The sequence below is a fragment of the Acomys russatus genome, chromosome 31 (assembly GCF_903995435.1).
Source record: "Acomys russatus chromosome 31, mAcoRus1.1, whole genome shotgun sequence".
Classification (NCBI taxonomy): domain Eukaryota; kingdom Metazoa; phylum Chordata; class Mammalia; order Rodentia; family Muridae; genus Acomys; species Acomys russatus.
In genome coordinates, this window is record NC_067167.1 from 22926075 (window position 1) to 22941857 (window position 15783).

At 37.9% G+C, this 15783-nt stretch overlaps 1 protein-coding gene across 2 annotated transcripts in view; it reads left to right on the plus strand.

The window, feature by feature from the left end:
* C31H12orf50 (chromosome 31 C12orf50 homolog) overlaps positions 1 to 6691 on the plus strand; it is a 28951-nt gene extending 22260 nt beyond the window's left edge. For both annotated transcript variants that reach the window (XM_051173013.1, XM_051173014.1), the window contains 4 exons: positions 1185 to 1289; positions 1540 to 1743; positions 3660 to 3752; positions 6666 to 6691. In XM_051173013.1, the coding sequence (XP_051028970.1) occupies positions 1185 to 1289; positions 1540 to 1743; positions 3660 to 3752; positions 6666 to 6691 (428 nt within the window). The remainder of the gene's footprint in view (positions 1 to 1184; positions 1290 to 1539; positions 1744 to 3659; positions 3753 to 6665) is intronic.
* The last annotated feature ends 9092 nt before the right edge of the window (positions 6692 to 15783 follow it).

Consider the following 15783-nt stretch of genomic DNA (forward strand, 5'->3'; position numbering starts at 1 on the left):
AGACTAGATTCCACAGCGGGTGGGCCTTGAGCAGGGGAAATCTCAAAGCCCGCCCCAACAGTGACGTACTTCCTCCAGCAAGGCCACACCTACTCCAACAAGGCCACACCTCCTATTAGTGCCACTCCCTGTGGGCCAAGTTTTCAAACACCAGAGTCTATGGAGACCACACCTATTTAAACCACCTCATTCCACCTGTTCCGTATTTCATTTGGTGAACTGTAGTATGCTTGGGTCTTAGGCACTAAAGGAGAGCCTCAATAACGTCCCTCAGGACACTTGCGTTAATGGTACTTATTATAACCTTAGGTGTTCAAATCTTATGTATGGGAGTTTGGGAGTGGGGATGGGACATGATGTATGGGGAGGATTCGGAGATTCTGAGGGTTTCAAGCTTGAGCTAAGGTTGAAAGCTAAGGCAAAGATAGATTCATTAGCCTACTAATAGAGGGTCACACTGACACTCATTTTCCTAGTCGTCAGTTGTAAACAACAGAATGCCTCTATGAAATCGGTTTTAAAATCTCTGGAAATATTTCTTAGACAGTTTTGAAAAACTGAGAATGACTGTAGAAATTGTGACGTGAGTTATATCCACATAAAATGCGAGATGAATCTGGTTGGAAACTTAGCGTTTCTAAAATTCAGCCTCACTTAACCTAACTACCTATGGTTCCAAGTTCATAACATTGGAAAAAAGGCACAAGGTACAATTTTAAAAAGCACTCTAAGTATTAACCTAGTGCATTAAGAAATAGTAGTTTGGGCTTAAGATAGACACAAAGGTTTACTTTGAAGATAACGACTCTAAAATACATTATACTGTGTAATTATGGTTGAGTGCACTTTGCTTTTGCTGCTCTTTTAAGGAGTTCCTTTGGGGAAACAATAAGACTTTTTTTTTTGTTTGTTTGTTTTTAAAGGAAAGCAACTTACCAAAAGTTTTTTTTCTCATTAATGTATTTCCAAGTTTTTTTTTTTTTTTTTTGTTGTTCTTGTTACTTTGCTTTGTTTTGTTTGTTTGTTTTTTGACACTTAAAAACCAGCCGTTCTTTGTTCTCAAAGCTAGTTTCAGAGCGGCACACTTTTGCTTGGCATGAGAATGCATAGGTCTGTAATTAGCACCTCAGTAATTTTCTGATAAGAGTATCTCTTAAAAACTATGAATTTGTTTCTTCTCCAAGTCAATGCTGTCCAGCCCATGAGGAAGCCTCATTTTAAAGGTGTGAAGAAAAGAAAATGGATTTATGATGAACCAAAGAACTTCCCTGGCTCTGGAATGCGGAGAGGTAGAATATCCATATGTTTGGTGTCTCTAGTTATACTTTTCCGCAGAGATTAAATATCAAATACTTACCACTCCACAGAGCAAGTCATTATCATATAACTTAAAGTCTACTTTAAAGGTTCTCCTGAATTGAATTATCCTTTAGCTTGGATTACCCCCTGTTTTTCTATGCCATGCCTCATGTGCAGTTTAGTTTCACGAAAGTGAATCCAGCTTGCTTAGTTCCTCTTGTCTTCTCCTCTGTTTTACAGCAGTACACACCCCAAATTCCAAACATAAAATGAGTTACCACCATCATAATAAAAGCCGAAATGCTGAGAACACCTCCTATGTGCATGTTCAAAGAGATGCTGTAAGAACTGTCACCCTGAACACCCCTCCCCGAAGCAGGCCCACGAGCGGGTCCTACAACAAAGCCGATGCCAACAAGGAGCCCAAACTCAACCTCTGCCCAGGTGAGGCTCTTTCTTGACGTGGTTTACTCTTGCCAGCACTTTGCCTTCCTGTAGGATTTCCCCTCCCTCTGGCTGCATTTCCTGGGCTACCATCACAGTAGCGTCTTTAATACTAGCCAGAGGCTTGCATCCATGAGCAGTCGTGCACATGATTTAAAGGACACGGGTGAATACTTAGGCTGGGTGCTGATGAGCTTTGCCTCCATGCACTGCACCTTGTAGACCCCATGGAGCTTTACTTCATGAGGGAGGATTGTTTGTACGTGGTTGACATTTTCTTGTTCCACTAAGTGCACTGTTCAATTACTACTATCAGACCACTACCCTGCCTTTTCCTGAGGACATCGTGATTACTTTCTGAAAGGGTTAGTGTCAGGGTTAACTGCAATATTTCTGACAACCTCTCATCTTTCCCACCATGCCCTTCTGAATCATTTCATCATGTAATAGGATAAAGCATGGCGTATGTCAGGAAGCACAAGGCCACGGGGGATAGTCTCTTTTCCTTCCTGCTTTCGATCAGTTTTGCTCTCTTGAAGTTGGGTTTCAGTTCTCCCAACTTAACAAAAATGCCATTCAGTTCTCTGTGATTCACACTGTAGCTTTGTATTCACAATGGAATTTGTAGGTTCCAATTGTCAAGAGCTTTTGGAAGTGCAGGTAAAGGCTCTATGTCTGTCTTTGACAAGCTAAGTAGACATTTTATTTCAATTATTTGTTTTAGAATACAACAGTATATGGGTGTGTGCATATAAGCAAATGAATATTCACTATGAGCAAACTTTTAATTTTATTACTATATATTTTTTATTTTAACTACAATACTGTGATGATTCTGAAAACTACACTGTGAACTAGCACAGTATGTTGCCAAAGACTAGATTTTATGTAAACTGAATGTGCCAGGAACTATATTGCATACTGCTGTGCCTCATTCACTCAAATTTTGACACACAAAAACGACAAAGAAAAGAAAATTCTTGGTATTATTATGCCACACTCTGAGAACTATAGATGTGTAGTAATAACCTGAAAACATAAATATCACTGTGTTAGGAAACCAAGAAAACATGTCATTACAAATGACTTAGTCTATAGATCTGTGTGAGTTTTGTGTGTATGTATTTGTGCTCTTGAGTGTGTGAGTACTTGAGTATGTGTGTATTTATGTGAGTGTGTATGTACTTTTCTGTTTGTGTACTTGTGTGTGTGTGCATACTTGTATATGTATACATGCATGTATGTGTGTGTGAGTCTGTGTGTGTATGTGTCTGTGTGTCTGTGTGTATCGGCTCTGGCTTCCTGGAGCCTCAAGTTCACTGTTTCAGTGGCCACTGTTTTTAGAGAGGGTACTTCATGGAATGAAATGTAGCTTGTTATTGTTTTTAAAATAAAGTTAAAAATATTTACAAAGTAGCTTATTTCTGATCTGTTTTTAAAGATAATGTATTAAAATTATATTATTTTATATGATAGAATATTATATAATTTCATATATGATATAATTATATGTATTTCTCGCTTCCCTTTCCTCTGTCCAAGCCCTTTCATAAGCCCCTCTGTTCTCTTTTGAATTTATAATCTCTCCAAACATTAGTAACACAGTATATTAAATCACAGAAGAGCGGTAGTGGAATACTGTATCCATACACTCTTCTGTTCTGTCTATCATGGGATAGAACCTTATTTGAGAGCGTGAATAGTAAATTAAGAGATTTGTGACCGCGATTGCTGATTACTTAACTGGGCTTAGTAAACTCACCTGTATCTATGCTGGCCTAGTTTTCAAATGGTAGAGGAAACACATGGAAGGTAGTTCTTACTGCTGAACTCTTTATAGCTTTGAAATGCCCGTAGACTGTAATCATTCAATTTAGCAATATTTGCTAGCAGCTTCCTTTTTTAAATTTTCTCAGATAAACATATGCCAGCACCATACAACAGTTCAGCCTGGAGAAGAAGAATTCCTTTCTCAAAAACTTATTCAAAAACTGAAAAGATATATCCAGGTAAATACTCAGTGGTGACTTTAATGTGCCATGTAGCCCTGAAAATAAATGACAAGCTCTTTGGCCAAGAAACAGATCTTAGAACATTTAAAATTAATAAAAGTTTTCAAGATCACTTAAGTACATGTGAGGCCTGGGAAGTTAATAGTTCTGTAGTGCGGTGACAAGTTAGTTACTTGGTTTCATGGTGTGCAGCTTTACCTACTTATGTGTTCTCCTGTAAATAAGACTCCATGTCATGCTGTACTTATCACAGACAGATGTAGGCTAGTAAGAGATAGCAGTGCATGAATTTGTTCATCATGGAGGTATCATGTGACTTTATTCTCCCCCTTCTTATACCTGAGCTCAAGGGGGGCGAGCAGAAATGCTGGACGTTAGATGTTTGTAGGGGTCCTGACCACAGGGGTGTCTTTTGCTAAATGGGAAGATGTCTTAGTTTGCTTAGAAAATAGTGACGGTGAATTCAATTTACTATTTAGACAACTGAATCTCTCAGAAGAAATGACTCAGATAGAGAACTTGTATCTAAATGAGTATCCTAGAAATGTTTAAATATTCTAAATCCATAAGCTCTTATACCAGGGCCTTCCGGAAGGTGGACTAGATATTTTCCTCTCTCCGAATTAAACAGCTTACGTGACTCTTTTTTTTTTTTGGTTTTTCGAGACAGGGTTTCTCTGTGTAGCCTTGGCCATCCTGGACTCACTTTGTAGACCAGGCTGGCCTCGAACTCACAGCGATCCGCCTGCCTCTGCCTCCCGAGTGCTGGGATTGAATGCGTGCGCCACCACCGCCCGGCTTTGTGACTCTTTTTAAAACCTGTGAGTCAGTACTCCAAAATCTATATACATTTTATATACTAGAGACAACTCCATATTTCCAAATTATACCTTAAAAACCAAATTATGTTAGAAGAAACTATTAATACAGTAATATTTAACTGACTACATTTTTCTCTTAACTTTGGCTGGATTTTGATGTGTGTTCAAACTTAGTTTGAAAGGGAAGAGAGAAAGGAGAGAGAAGAAAAAAAAATGAAGATAGGATGAAAATCCTTAAAGAACCTAGGCATTTCTAAATTACAAACCTTACTGTGGTTTTCATCCAAGAGGGATACCTTTAGGATGTTAAGGATGTGCTCTTTGCCCTAGTACGGTCTGAGAGTGGCTACTTTCATACCCCAGTAGTTCCTTTCCGCCTCCCACAACCAAGTAGCTAAGCAGTAGCTATAGATGTATCTGGCGGGGGGTGAGGGGGAGGAAACGTACTTCCGCACACATGTGTACCACTTATGTATACCATAGAATCTGTGCATGCATACAAGGGTATGTTGAACTTCTTAGGTGTAGAGCAGGGAGAAAAGCTCTAGAGAGAATGTCTCAGTGTCACGTTGTTAGGGGAAAGGCAGGCTGTCTCACATAAAAGGCCAAAGATAGCTTTCTGAGGGTTCTAAGTGTCAAGGTTACATAGGTATGCATCACACGGTCCTGTGGGGGCTCAACAGGACAGGTTTGAAAAGGAGAGATCAGGCAGTGAATCCACAAAGTGTTCTGGGCACAATTGAAGGGATGGACTTTAGAAAGATGCTCTTGTTGGTGAGCTCTTCTGGGGTGAGGGTGGTACTTAGCTATGATCTCAACAGATGGCCTCTGACAGAGATATAAGTAGAAACCAGTCCAGCACCCAGGGAGCAAACCTCTGTTCACAAAAGTCTGATCTGAGGATCAGTTGCCGTGACATCCCCTGGGAGTTCATTAGAGGTGTGTGTGGAACCTCTATATTATACCTGCTGTGGCAGAATCTCTTCCTAACAACGTGACCAGGGGATTAGTTAAAGTTTTGATAGCTTAAGCAGGTTACCTGGCTCAAGACCCAGCTACATCAAGTCTGTTGAAATTATATATTCTCTCTTTGGCTGCCACACAGCATTTTCCTTGGCCCACCCCAGAAATTAGGAGCAATAGCACAGAGTCTGGGGGAGGAAAATAGTTCCAAGAACAACATTTACATGTGATTAAATTATGAAAGAGGAGTGACTAAGAAATTATGGAATTCAAATGGATTTGTGTTCAAAGGTCTATTACTTCAGGAAGAATGAGGACTTAAGTTTAAGATATACATATTATATGTTCTAAAATAAGCATGCAGCATTTTATAAAGCACAAGTTTGCTTTCTTGCATGCTTTTGGGAAACTGATAAGTTCCAAATTCATCCTTTCTAGTTTTTGTTGTCATCCTCAGAATGAAAAGAGATAGGTGAGCTTGTGTTTTGCCCACATGTATCTTTGCTAGGGCGCAGAGCAGCCATTGTGACATTTCCCAGAGGACAGATGGATTGCTAGAGGAAAGAGAAAACACGAGCTACCACTTGCCTGTTCTTCTGAGGCTCTGGCAGCCAGGACCACAGAAGTGTTAATGGACCAGAAGAAGAGTCTTTTGGGAAAGTGTTGCAGGATGCTATGGGCACAGTGGGAAAGCAGGGGAAAGGGCTGGCTAACTATGAAAATCAGGGACACAACCTAAAGGGGGCGGAAGAGATTCTCATTGCCAGTCTTGCTTTGTGGCCACATGTGTATCCTGATAGGGATGTATTAGAGCGACTATGGAGGTGTCTGTCTTCATATTATGGGATGCTCATTTCATTCTTCCTGAGTGTCCTCTAAGTGCACACTTCATGCAATATTAGTCTAATATTTCACCACTCTTCCATCTAATATGCAAGGCTCCAAAAACACAGAAAAGAAACCTAGGAAGCTTGAATTGCTTTTGGAAAATTTAAGGAATAAAGCACTAAGCGTGGTTTTGTTTTTTGCCTTTAGATTTCATGTCAGTTAACAAAAAATATGCATTAATGAAACCCCAGACAAAAAATGTAAAGAAAATTAAATATTGTGTGTATTTTATTATTAGAGCCAAGAAGAAATGGGAGTAAGTAAACATGGAGGTTGAGAGAAGAGAGAAATGAAAGAAGAGAAAAGCGCCAGCAATCATCTGATTTACAATCAAAAATGAAAATTCAAAGAATGAGATACTCAAGTACTCCATAGTATATAGTGGGTAGGCAATGGTGATAAAATGCAAATTCTGAAAATAAGACACAGGAAGAACATTGTGCTCTTTCAAAAACCGATAAAATGCAAATTGCAAACAGCTGCTTGTTTATTTATGTATGTCTGGGATTCATTCAATACATTACCGCAAACATTTAATAAAATTTCAAAGTTTGACGATTAAAATCATCCTTTAATCCCAAGCAAGTTAGACAGCGCAGACTGAGGAGTGAAGTAAGCGTGCTTTCATCCCTGCTGGATGGCATCGTCTTTACTGAGGACAATTTCCATGTTCGTTCTTTTCCTAGACTTTGGGCAGGTTTCTCGACAGTAATTCATAAAGCATACACAAATGCAGTGAGGTCCCGGGGTTGCAGTTGGTGATGAATACCTTGGAGGAATTTTAATATAAGCAAGCCTTGATGCATCGGAGACAGAGACAGAGTTGGTTTAGCATGCAGGAAAGTGGCTAACCAGTATCTTTTTAATTGGCAACTGCAAAATCTGAATATATATATAAATGCACACACACACACACACACACACACACACACACACACACACACACATATATATATATGATCATAATGGGACAAAGGAGGAGGTTCTTTTAAAAAGTAGTAAATTGACAATAGTTCTCAGAAATATTACTGCAGTCTGAAGGCCTCAGTAACTCAAGAAATACAGACACAAGTGGTGGAAACTGGTGGCACGAGCCTTTCCTGGGACACTGGGGAGGCGGAGGCAGGCAGATCTCTGAGTGTAAGGCCAGCTCGGCCTTACAAAGTGTGCTCCATGTCAGTCAGGGTCACACAGTGAGACACTATCTCAAAATCAAGAACAAAGTGAGGCCTCACCTGGAAGCATTGAGATCATTATTAATTAGTATTAGTGTTATCATTATTTCTTTTTCATTTTAGAATGATGGATTTTGAATAATAAATTTTGAAATTTTACTCAAAATTACTCATTTTCAGTGTGACTAGAACAAGAACTTGAATGCTTAGGTCTTAGTTTTAAAGAACAAGTATAAAGTTGACTGAAGGCTTGTTTTTAAAGATGTGTTCTAGCATTTACACTTCTGTACTAGTTTTCACACATTTGCCTCTTGATGCACTTACATAAAAGCATCATTTTTTTCTTTTTTTATTTTTTATTAATTCATTCATATTACATCTCAATTGTTATCCCATCCCTTGCATCCTCCCATTCCTCTCTCCCTCCTGCTTACCCCCTACTACCCTCCACAGTCACAGAAAGCATCATTTTTCTAAGTATTTTACTTAAAACATTTTATGCGACACAGTTAGCATTTGTGGAGTAATGGACTCCAATTCCGCTCTAATGCACTCCATGTGCTCATTGTCATTGATAAGGGTTCTCCAAGTTGAAGATAAAAACAGACTGTGCTATCATTCTGTTTTAATAGTTTGCTAAATGTCTTAATGGGCAGAGTAAGATGGAGGAAAAGGTTAAAATTTGAAACTAAGAGGAAAGTTTCTTGGTTCTTAAGTGATGTTATTTTCTATCTAGATATGCCAAAATAATTAAAAATTGTTAGATTTATCAAGAGCGGTTAACACATTTTGCATATTGGAATGATCCAAAACAGTCAATTGCATTTTTTTTTTAACTTTTGGTGGTTTTTTGTTTGTTTATTTTGTGGATTGTAATTTAATTGTTTCTCCCTTCTCTTTTCTCCCTCTAGCCCTTCCCATATGCCCCCCAACCCCCAACTTTCCTTCAAATTCATGGCCTCTTTTTTCTTTTTTCTTTTTTAATTTTTTAATTTTTTTTTCATGGCCTCTTTTTTCAATAATTGCTATTGCATACAATATGTATTTTTCTAGAAACACATATTCCAAAATGTTGAGTCCATAAAATGTTACTTGTATTATGTCCTCAGTGCTGCCCATTTGGTACCAGTTGGCGAGCTGTTCCCTGTAGAAGACCTCCTCTCCTGCTCCCAGCTTTCCTCAGTTGCCTGTATACTTTCTGTAGGGTGGAGGCCTCCTGAGATGGTCCCTATCCAGTTTGACTTGTCTGTTAGTGTCATCCTTCTTCAGGTTATATTTTACCAGTCATATTGGCAGGAACTCCTACCACAGAAACTAGCACACATGTTGAAAACAAGCAACACACGTGAAAACTGATAGACTATGTTTAATCAACAAAGGAAGACACCAGGGAACAAAACTAACAAATAGTTGAGAAGCGATATCATTCAGCTACCAAGAAAGATGAATTACTGTCATATAATGGTACTACATATATATAGTACCATATGTGACATGAAATAACCCAGACACAACAGTATAGATGCTATGTTTTATCTTTTATGTAGATGGTAAATAAAAATATTGATCTCAATTCAGAAAAGCAGCTATTAGGAGTTGGCAATGGGATGGGGTTGGAGGTGGGTAAAAGGAAGCAAAATCCAGGTACAAAGAATAAGTTCTAGTGTCCTGCAGCATAGAATGACAGCTAGAGTTCACAATTATGAAAGTTGTGAAGGTACAGAAGGTGCTTAAAGCTTCCACTGTAAAGAAATGATTGGAGCTCGCAACGTAACTAACTCATCAGGTGAAGAAAAGCAACTTGGCCCCAGGCCTGGTGAACTAAATTCTTATTTAGAGGGTCAAATGGTTGAGAGACAGAACCGACTCTGGAAAGTTGTTCCGGATTTGATGAGCGCACGTTGCACATGTCCACCTACCACCATGTAGTTCACTGACACATGCAGTTGTGAATTACATGTCTATCAAGACAAAGATGATAAGTAGCTCTAGGCTGACACAATACCATACCCATCAAAATCCTTTGCTTCTTCTCAGGAAACCTCAAACTTATTCTATCATGAACATGAAATTACAGAGTGTCCAGAATAGCTTAAAACATTAGTAATAATGAAGTGTAAAATACAGGCTTGCTCTGAAGGGCAAAAGTGATCTTAAACTACCTCAAGTTAAATTTTAATTTGTAAGTAGATAGTACAGCTATTGCTGTAGTCCTTGGAACAGGTGAAAGAACAACATAGCATCTTACATGAGCTTACACAGCTGTGCAGTGTGGAACACTGGTGACTGATGCAGGCAGGATTGGCTCTGTTAAGTGAGTACAAGCGAATCCGTTACCTATTTGTGGGGAAGGAAGACAATAGGTTCCTAAACTTGAACAAAAAAAGAAAAAATGGGCTTTCAGATGAATCAAGTACTCGTGTAACAAGCAAAATGAAATTTTATGAATGCTTTTTGTTAGATGTGTAACTGAGTCAGAGCAAATTTACAAATGGACCCAGAAGAAGATTTTGATAAACTTAAACTTATAGTTGTGCTTTCCAATATTTGAGTAAAAAAAAAAAAAAAAAAAAAACCAACGTGCATCACTATTTTTTACTTTGGACAAATTAATACATTATTACTACACCTAGGGGGGAAAAACAAGCATGAAATACAAAAACACTTGCCAGAAACATTGTGTTCTTTTAAATGACTGTGCTCTGTCCTTAAATTCAAACAGAACCTGGTAAAGTGAGATTCATAAATAAATGAAAGCATGTTAGAAAATATTAGTCACTAGCCTAGAGGCTAGACGTCTTAGAAGACATCTTCTGAAGATGTTGATTTCATTGGTCTTTCTCTTTTTTAATTCTATGTTCCTGGACATACGTAATGTATCTCATACTACAACTGTTAACATTTTACCTTGCCCAAACTTTTTATGTTCACTCAAAAGGCCCAACTAATTTGTTTTTTAACTCTAGTCTTTATACGCATTGATGCTGTCTTTAAGGAGAGATCACTACATATAACCCTTCCTTTTGAAAATAATTTTTTGCCACTGGTATGATTTGACCTGGAAATGCAAGTTCTGGGTCCATAGTTTCTTTGGCTTTGTAATTATTTTGTCACAAGCTGATATTTCCATTGCCCAGGAAGAGAATAAATAAAAGAAACCACATTTGGTTTGCTCCTGGCACAAAGGCAAAAGGAGAATTTGTGCCATTTGTGAGATGATTAAAACAGACCATCCTAGAAAAACAGGGAGAATTCCATGGTCCAGTCCCATCTGCTTTGTGCTGCTTTCTCCCCATAGTGTGTGTGGGCAGATAACTGAGCCCCTTTCAGAAACGATGCTTATGTTCTTCTCCCCAGGGAGACATGGCCTTACAGCAAGTTAAGGGAGCTTACTGGGCTGGCTGGGTAATTGCCAATAAAGTCAGTAAACTCATGCAGCTTGCACAGAGAGGCTTTCTTGAGGCTCCTGGGTTTTTTCATTTTCTAGCTGTTTGACCTTAGACATAATACTTCATCTTTCTAAACAATAGTTTTCTTATTTGCAATATTATTTTCTGATAGGAATGTGATGGATATTAGAAATAATATGTGAAATATAAAAAGAGGTGCCTGGTGGTTTTGACTTTAATGAAAAATATCTGATGGATTGTCCTCACTTCCTGGAGCTAGAGTTCCACATGATCTCCATTAGATCAAACAAACAAAAACACAAAACCCTTAAAATACAAAAATAGTAAATGTTCCAAATATAAGTAAAATAGTTCATCAAATACAAATAGCTAAATACAGGCAGAAACATATATTCAATCTAGCGTTTAGTGGCTGCTGAGAAGGCAAGTCTCCTTGATCTGTTTCTCCATTAGGCTAGCATCCTTGAATATTTTAGTTTTAAGTACAATAGTCCTATTATTTCCATGCGTACATTTTAGGTTCAGAGGATGGAATTTTTAAAAGGTCAAATCCACATTGTGGTGGCTAATCCTTTTGATATGATCCAAGAGTTAGTTTCTTAATGGCTTCACCATCTATTCTTTCTTCTGAGAGGGCAGTGCTGCCCGCTTCTCAACCTCATCTACTCCAGAATCATCCATCTTAGGTATGTGGGACATGATAATATTTAGTAAGCAATAGACCCACCCAGGTCCCTCTGAACAAAAGGCAGTACTTGGCCCACATCAGGAAGGTCTTGAAAAGAAGCTGTTTCCACGGGGGCTCATTGACTAGATCTCCTGTGACATGAAAAGATTGGAACGCTGTTAACTCCAGAGTTTAACTACAGTTTATCTCAGACCCTCTTTAGCCCTATGAAAAGCCATCGCTTGCTCACTCCGCGTCTGACCTAACATCTGGAGACTGACATCCGTCTTCAAATATATTAACAAAAACCCGTTTAGTCCACCAAAAGGGTGAGACTCATCAGAGAGCGTCTGAGGCCTCTATCCAAGACTCCTCTGCTTTGCTGTAACTAATTGATGTTCCAACCAATGAATTTGAAAACTGTCTTGATTTATAACTTTCTTTGTCTTATTACTATAAAAAATGTTCATGAAATTGCTTCCATATTGGGATATGGAATTTGGGGAACTCTAAAGCTACCTTCCCAGGACCATGGTCACTCATATTTGCCCAGAATAAACTATCTTATTTCCCTTTTAAAAAGTGTCAGATGGATTTCAATAAATGGTATCCTTTCACGAAAAATACTGGGTGGATTGTCATCACTCATTAATTAATAGAAGAGTAGTGTGCCCATGCTTTTTCACTAATATTTAATTCACATGATATTAAACAGCAATTAAATATAAGAACTATGGATTTATGCTGGAGCATAAGTTAGGAGTAACCTCAAGATTTTATGCAACAGATGGTTAATTCTCATACTCGTTTTCTTGCCTATGAGATCCTCTGATAACAGCAAATGTTCAATTGGCTTTCTTGCATTTTTATTCAGAAGAAATCTATTCGTAGTGCTTTAGTAAAATTATTTCTAAAGCATAATAAGAGGAAAATAATTCATTGGGGGTACACTTCTACAAGTTAAACAATACAACACATGCTGCAGAATTCCAAATGCATTTTCATTTTTCTTTTTAAAATTCTGACTTAATAACTTATGCTCCATAGGCATGCAGCCCTAGAGGATTCTAGCCCTGGGCACTGTAATTCTGCACATACTCAAGTAAATGGTTTTCATATGATTTTCCATGGGGAAATAATTTCAAATTTGCTTCCTTTTGACACCCAGAAAATTCTTTTTTCCCATCTGTAGCATACCTGGCTAATATGTTTAACATATATAAAATGGCTTAACACCACACCAAGTGTTTATTAATAGGAACAAAATGGCTTAATCCAAGTATCTCTTTTAAGTTAAGTAAAAATTTATTGGCTAGGGGTGTTGGTTATGTTTACTGATTACTAGAAAAAGCTAAATTTACTTAAATGGAGTGCATTTTTAAAAATCACCCTCAAACCAACACTAAACTGTATAATTGCAAACTTGTAAAACATGTTTTCGTGCTATATTCATGCACCACAGCCAATATGCAATATGCTAATATGATATGTTACGGTTTGTTCCCTTTCAGAGGGGCTTAAGATTCAGATTTTGTTATTTTTCCAGATTGCACTGGTTTCCTGGTAAATGGTTAACTTGTTTGCAGCAAAAAACAGCCCTTGAGTGTAGCTGATTCCTGTGGCACAGGGGCTCCTCGGGTGACTGATTTAAACCAACTAAAGTGAAGTCACCGATCTCCAAAGTTGGAGGTAATGCACATCACTGGCCCTTCTGCACTGGCAAGAGCTCACTCCAGAACAGTTCTGCGTATTCATCCTGGCTTTTAATTACACAATTTAAAAAGATAAATTTAATTCATTTGGAGCGACTATTATGAACCACTCTTTATTCAGCATGTTAGAGGTCTCTCTCCAGATTTGTATTTCATGTTATGCGTGTTTCTCACAGTATTTATACTATAATAACTATTGTAAAGGGGAAGGATTTAACATTTTTAATTCTTATCGAATCAAATGGAAAATCAAGGACTGAGAAACAGCTCAGTGGTGTGTATAATTGTGTAGCACATGTGATGCCATACATTCAATCCCTGAGACAGAAAAAAATATTAAATAGAAAGGAAACTCAACTACAATGAGTATATTACAGCTTATTATAAAAATTTAAAACAGTTGTTCCTGAGAATTACATTAATTAATCACATAATTATGTAATTAACAAGTCTTCATACTTCTAAATTTGATAATGCTATAATATTAATATGTATCTGCAGCAACAGTTATATTTTGATTTAAAGATAGTATATTGGGTATGCTCCTTCAAAGATTGCCAATGCTAACAGTAGTGGAAAACTTGTCTGGAATGCTTATGTCATGGGAGGAACAATTTAAGAAATATATATGCATTCCTAAATTTCACTCATAATAATTTTAATATTTCCAAATTTTACCTACCCGTTTTAGGACCTAATCACAGTTGACAACTGTTCACTACCTTGCTCAGGTCAGAAGCTACTTGTTGCTGCCTCTGACCCTTAGTCTTTTTGCTTTGGGAGACTCCTGTAGACATCTAGAATCTGTCTCCTGAGTATAATTTTGTCATTTCAGAATGGTGTCGGGTATAGACAATTTCCGTTTGATGCTCTGCAATGTGAAGATACAAGATAAAAACTTACGATAGGTTTTCAAAGTTTAAGAGGATCTGTGGTTGAAAACAGGTTCTTTGCAAAGTGCTATGGAGTTGCCCTCAAGACATGACCGAGTTTACTATTGGTTGTAAAGGAGAGCGTCATAAACCAGCTGCATTGTTTTCTTTTCTTTTTTTTTTTTTTTAGAAATGTGCTGCACAGCTATGAGTAGGTTGATATTCATAACGTTTCTCTTTTTAGACAAGTCCAAATGGTGGGCTATAGAAAGTTGTGTAATTATATCTTTCTTATGTTACTGATTGTTGGGTTTTTGTAGTGTTCGATTGTATGTGATAATCCATGCAATCATTTATTGTGATGTTTACAACCAGTATAATGCTACCACTAAGTGGTGATATGAACTTTGGCAAAGAACTGCCATGTTAGTAATATGATGTCATAGAGCTGAGTTGAGAGGAATAAATATGACAACATGGCTGCTCTCATTATATCCGAAGGATTTCTAGGTCTATATGATTTGCCTGGAATAAAGACATTCTCTTGGTACATACCTTTAATCCCTAACAATAAAGGTAAGATTAATTTGTAGAAGGAAGTGCCCGTGTTTGAAAGTGATGTATAGTTGTGAGGCAGAAAAAGTGATAGAGAAAGATTTGACATCATGAATCAGAGATGGTATATGCCCAACTATCACAAGAACAGAAAGGAAAGAGAGGCAACTTAAGGGGAGGAGGGAGGGAGAAAGATAGATAGATAGATAGATAGAAGAGAGAAGATGATGATGAGACAGTTTTACCAGGACAGTTGTAGAGAGACAGGCTGTAGTGACTAAACAATCTAGACCCAGGTGAAGACAGAATGAACCAGAGAATGAGAATGAGCCAAAAGACTGAAACATAGTGCCAGCATTGGCATGAGGCCAAGCAGAACAATTCAGTCAGAAGTTTAGAGAGGCCAGTGTGAATTAGTCAGCTTGGAGAGGAGTTTGAGCCAGAACTGCTGAGTTGAACAAGCCAGCCAGAGTTTATAAAGAACTAGACAGGGTGAGATTATTAAGCAGTAAGTCTCAGAGGTTGAAAGCATTCTAGGCCTGGAGACTAGAAGCTTCCATGACTAAGCCTAGGTTAGCGACAGAGCCAGTAAGCCTCCGAGATAACAATTACACCAAGCAAATAAAATATAAATTTACAAGTACCCATGCAAAATTGTTGAAATTGTACATGCCATTTAGTAAGCATTCTACAGATTCGAGGTTTCAGTACAATTATTATAAGTACATTTGAAGAAACTTACGTTAAGGGAAAATAACATTTCAACATTTTACAAACTAGCCACTAGGTTGTTAACCATTTTGTGTTGCTCCACAGTATAGTGTATGGTTTTCAATGACTGGATTGAGAAATACCTTGGAGATTACAAAAAGCCCCTCTGCTGTGCCTATGAGGACATTATCAGATAATCAGATTGCAGATACTCTTTGAGGATGGATTCAAATATGAGTAGTCTCTTTGGAGGG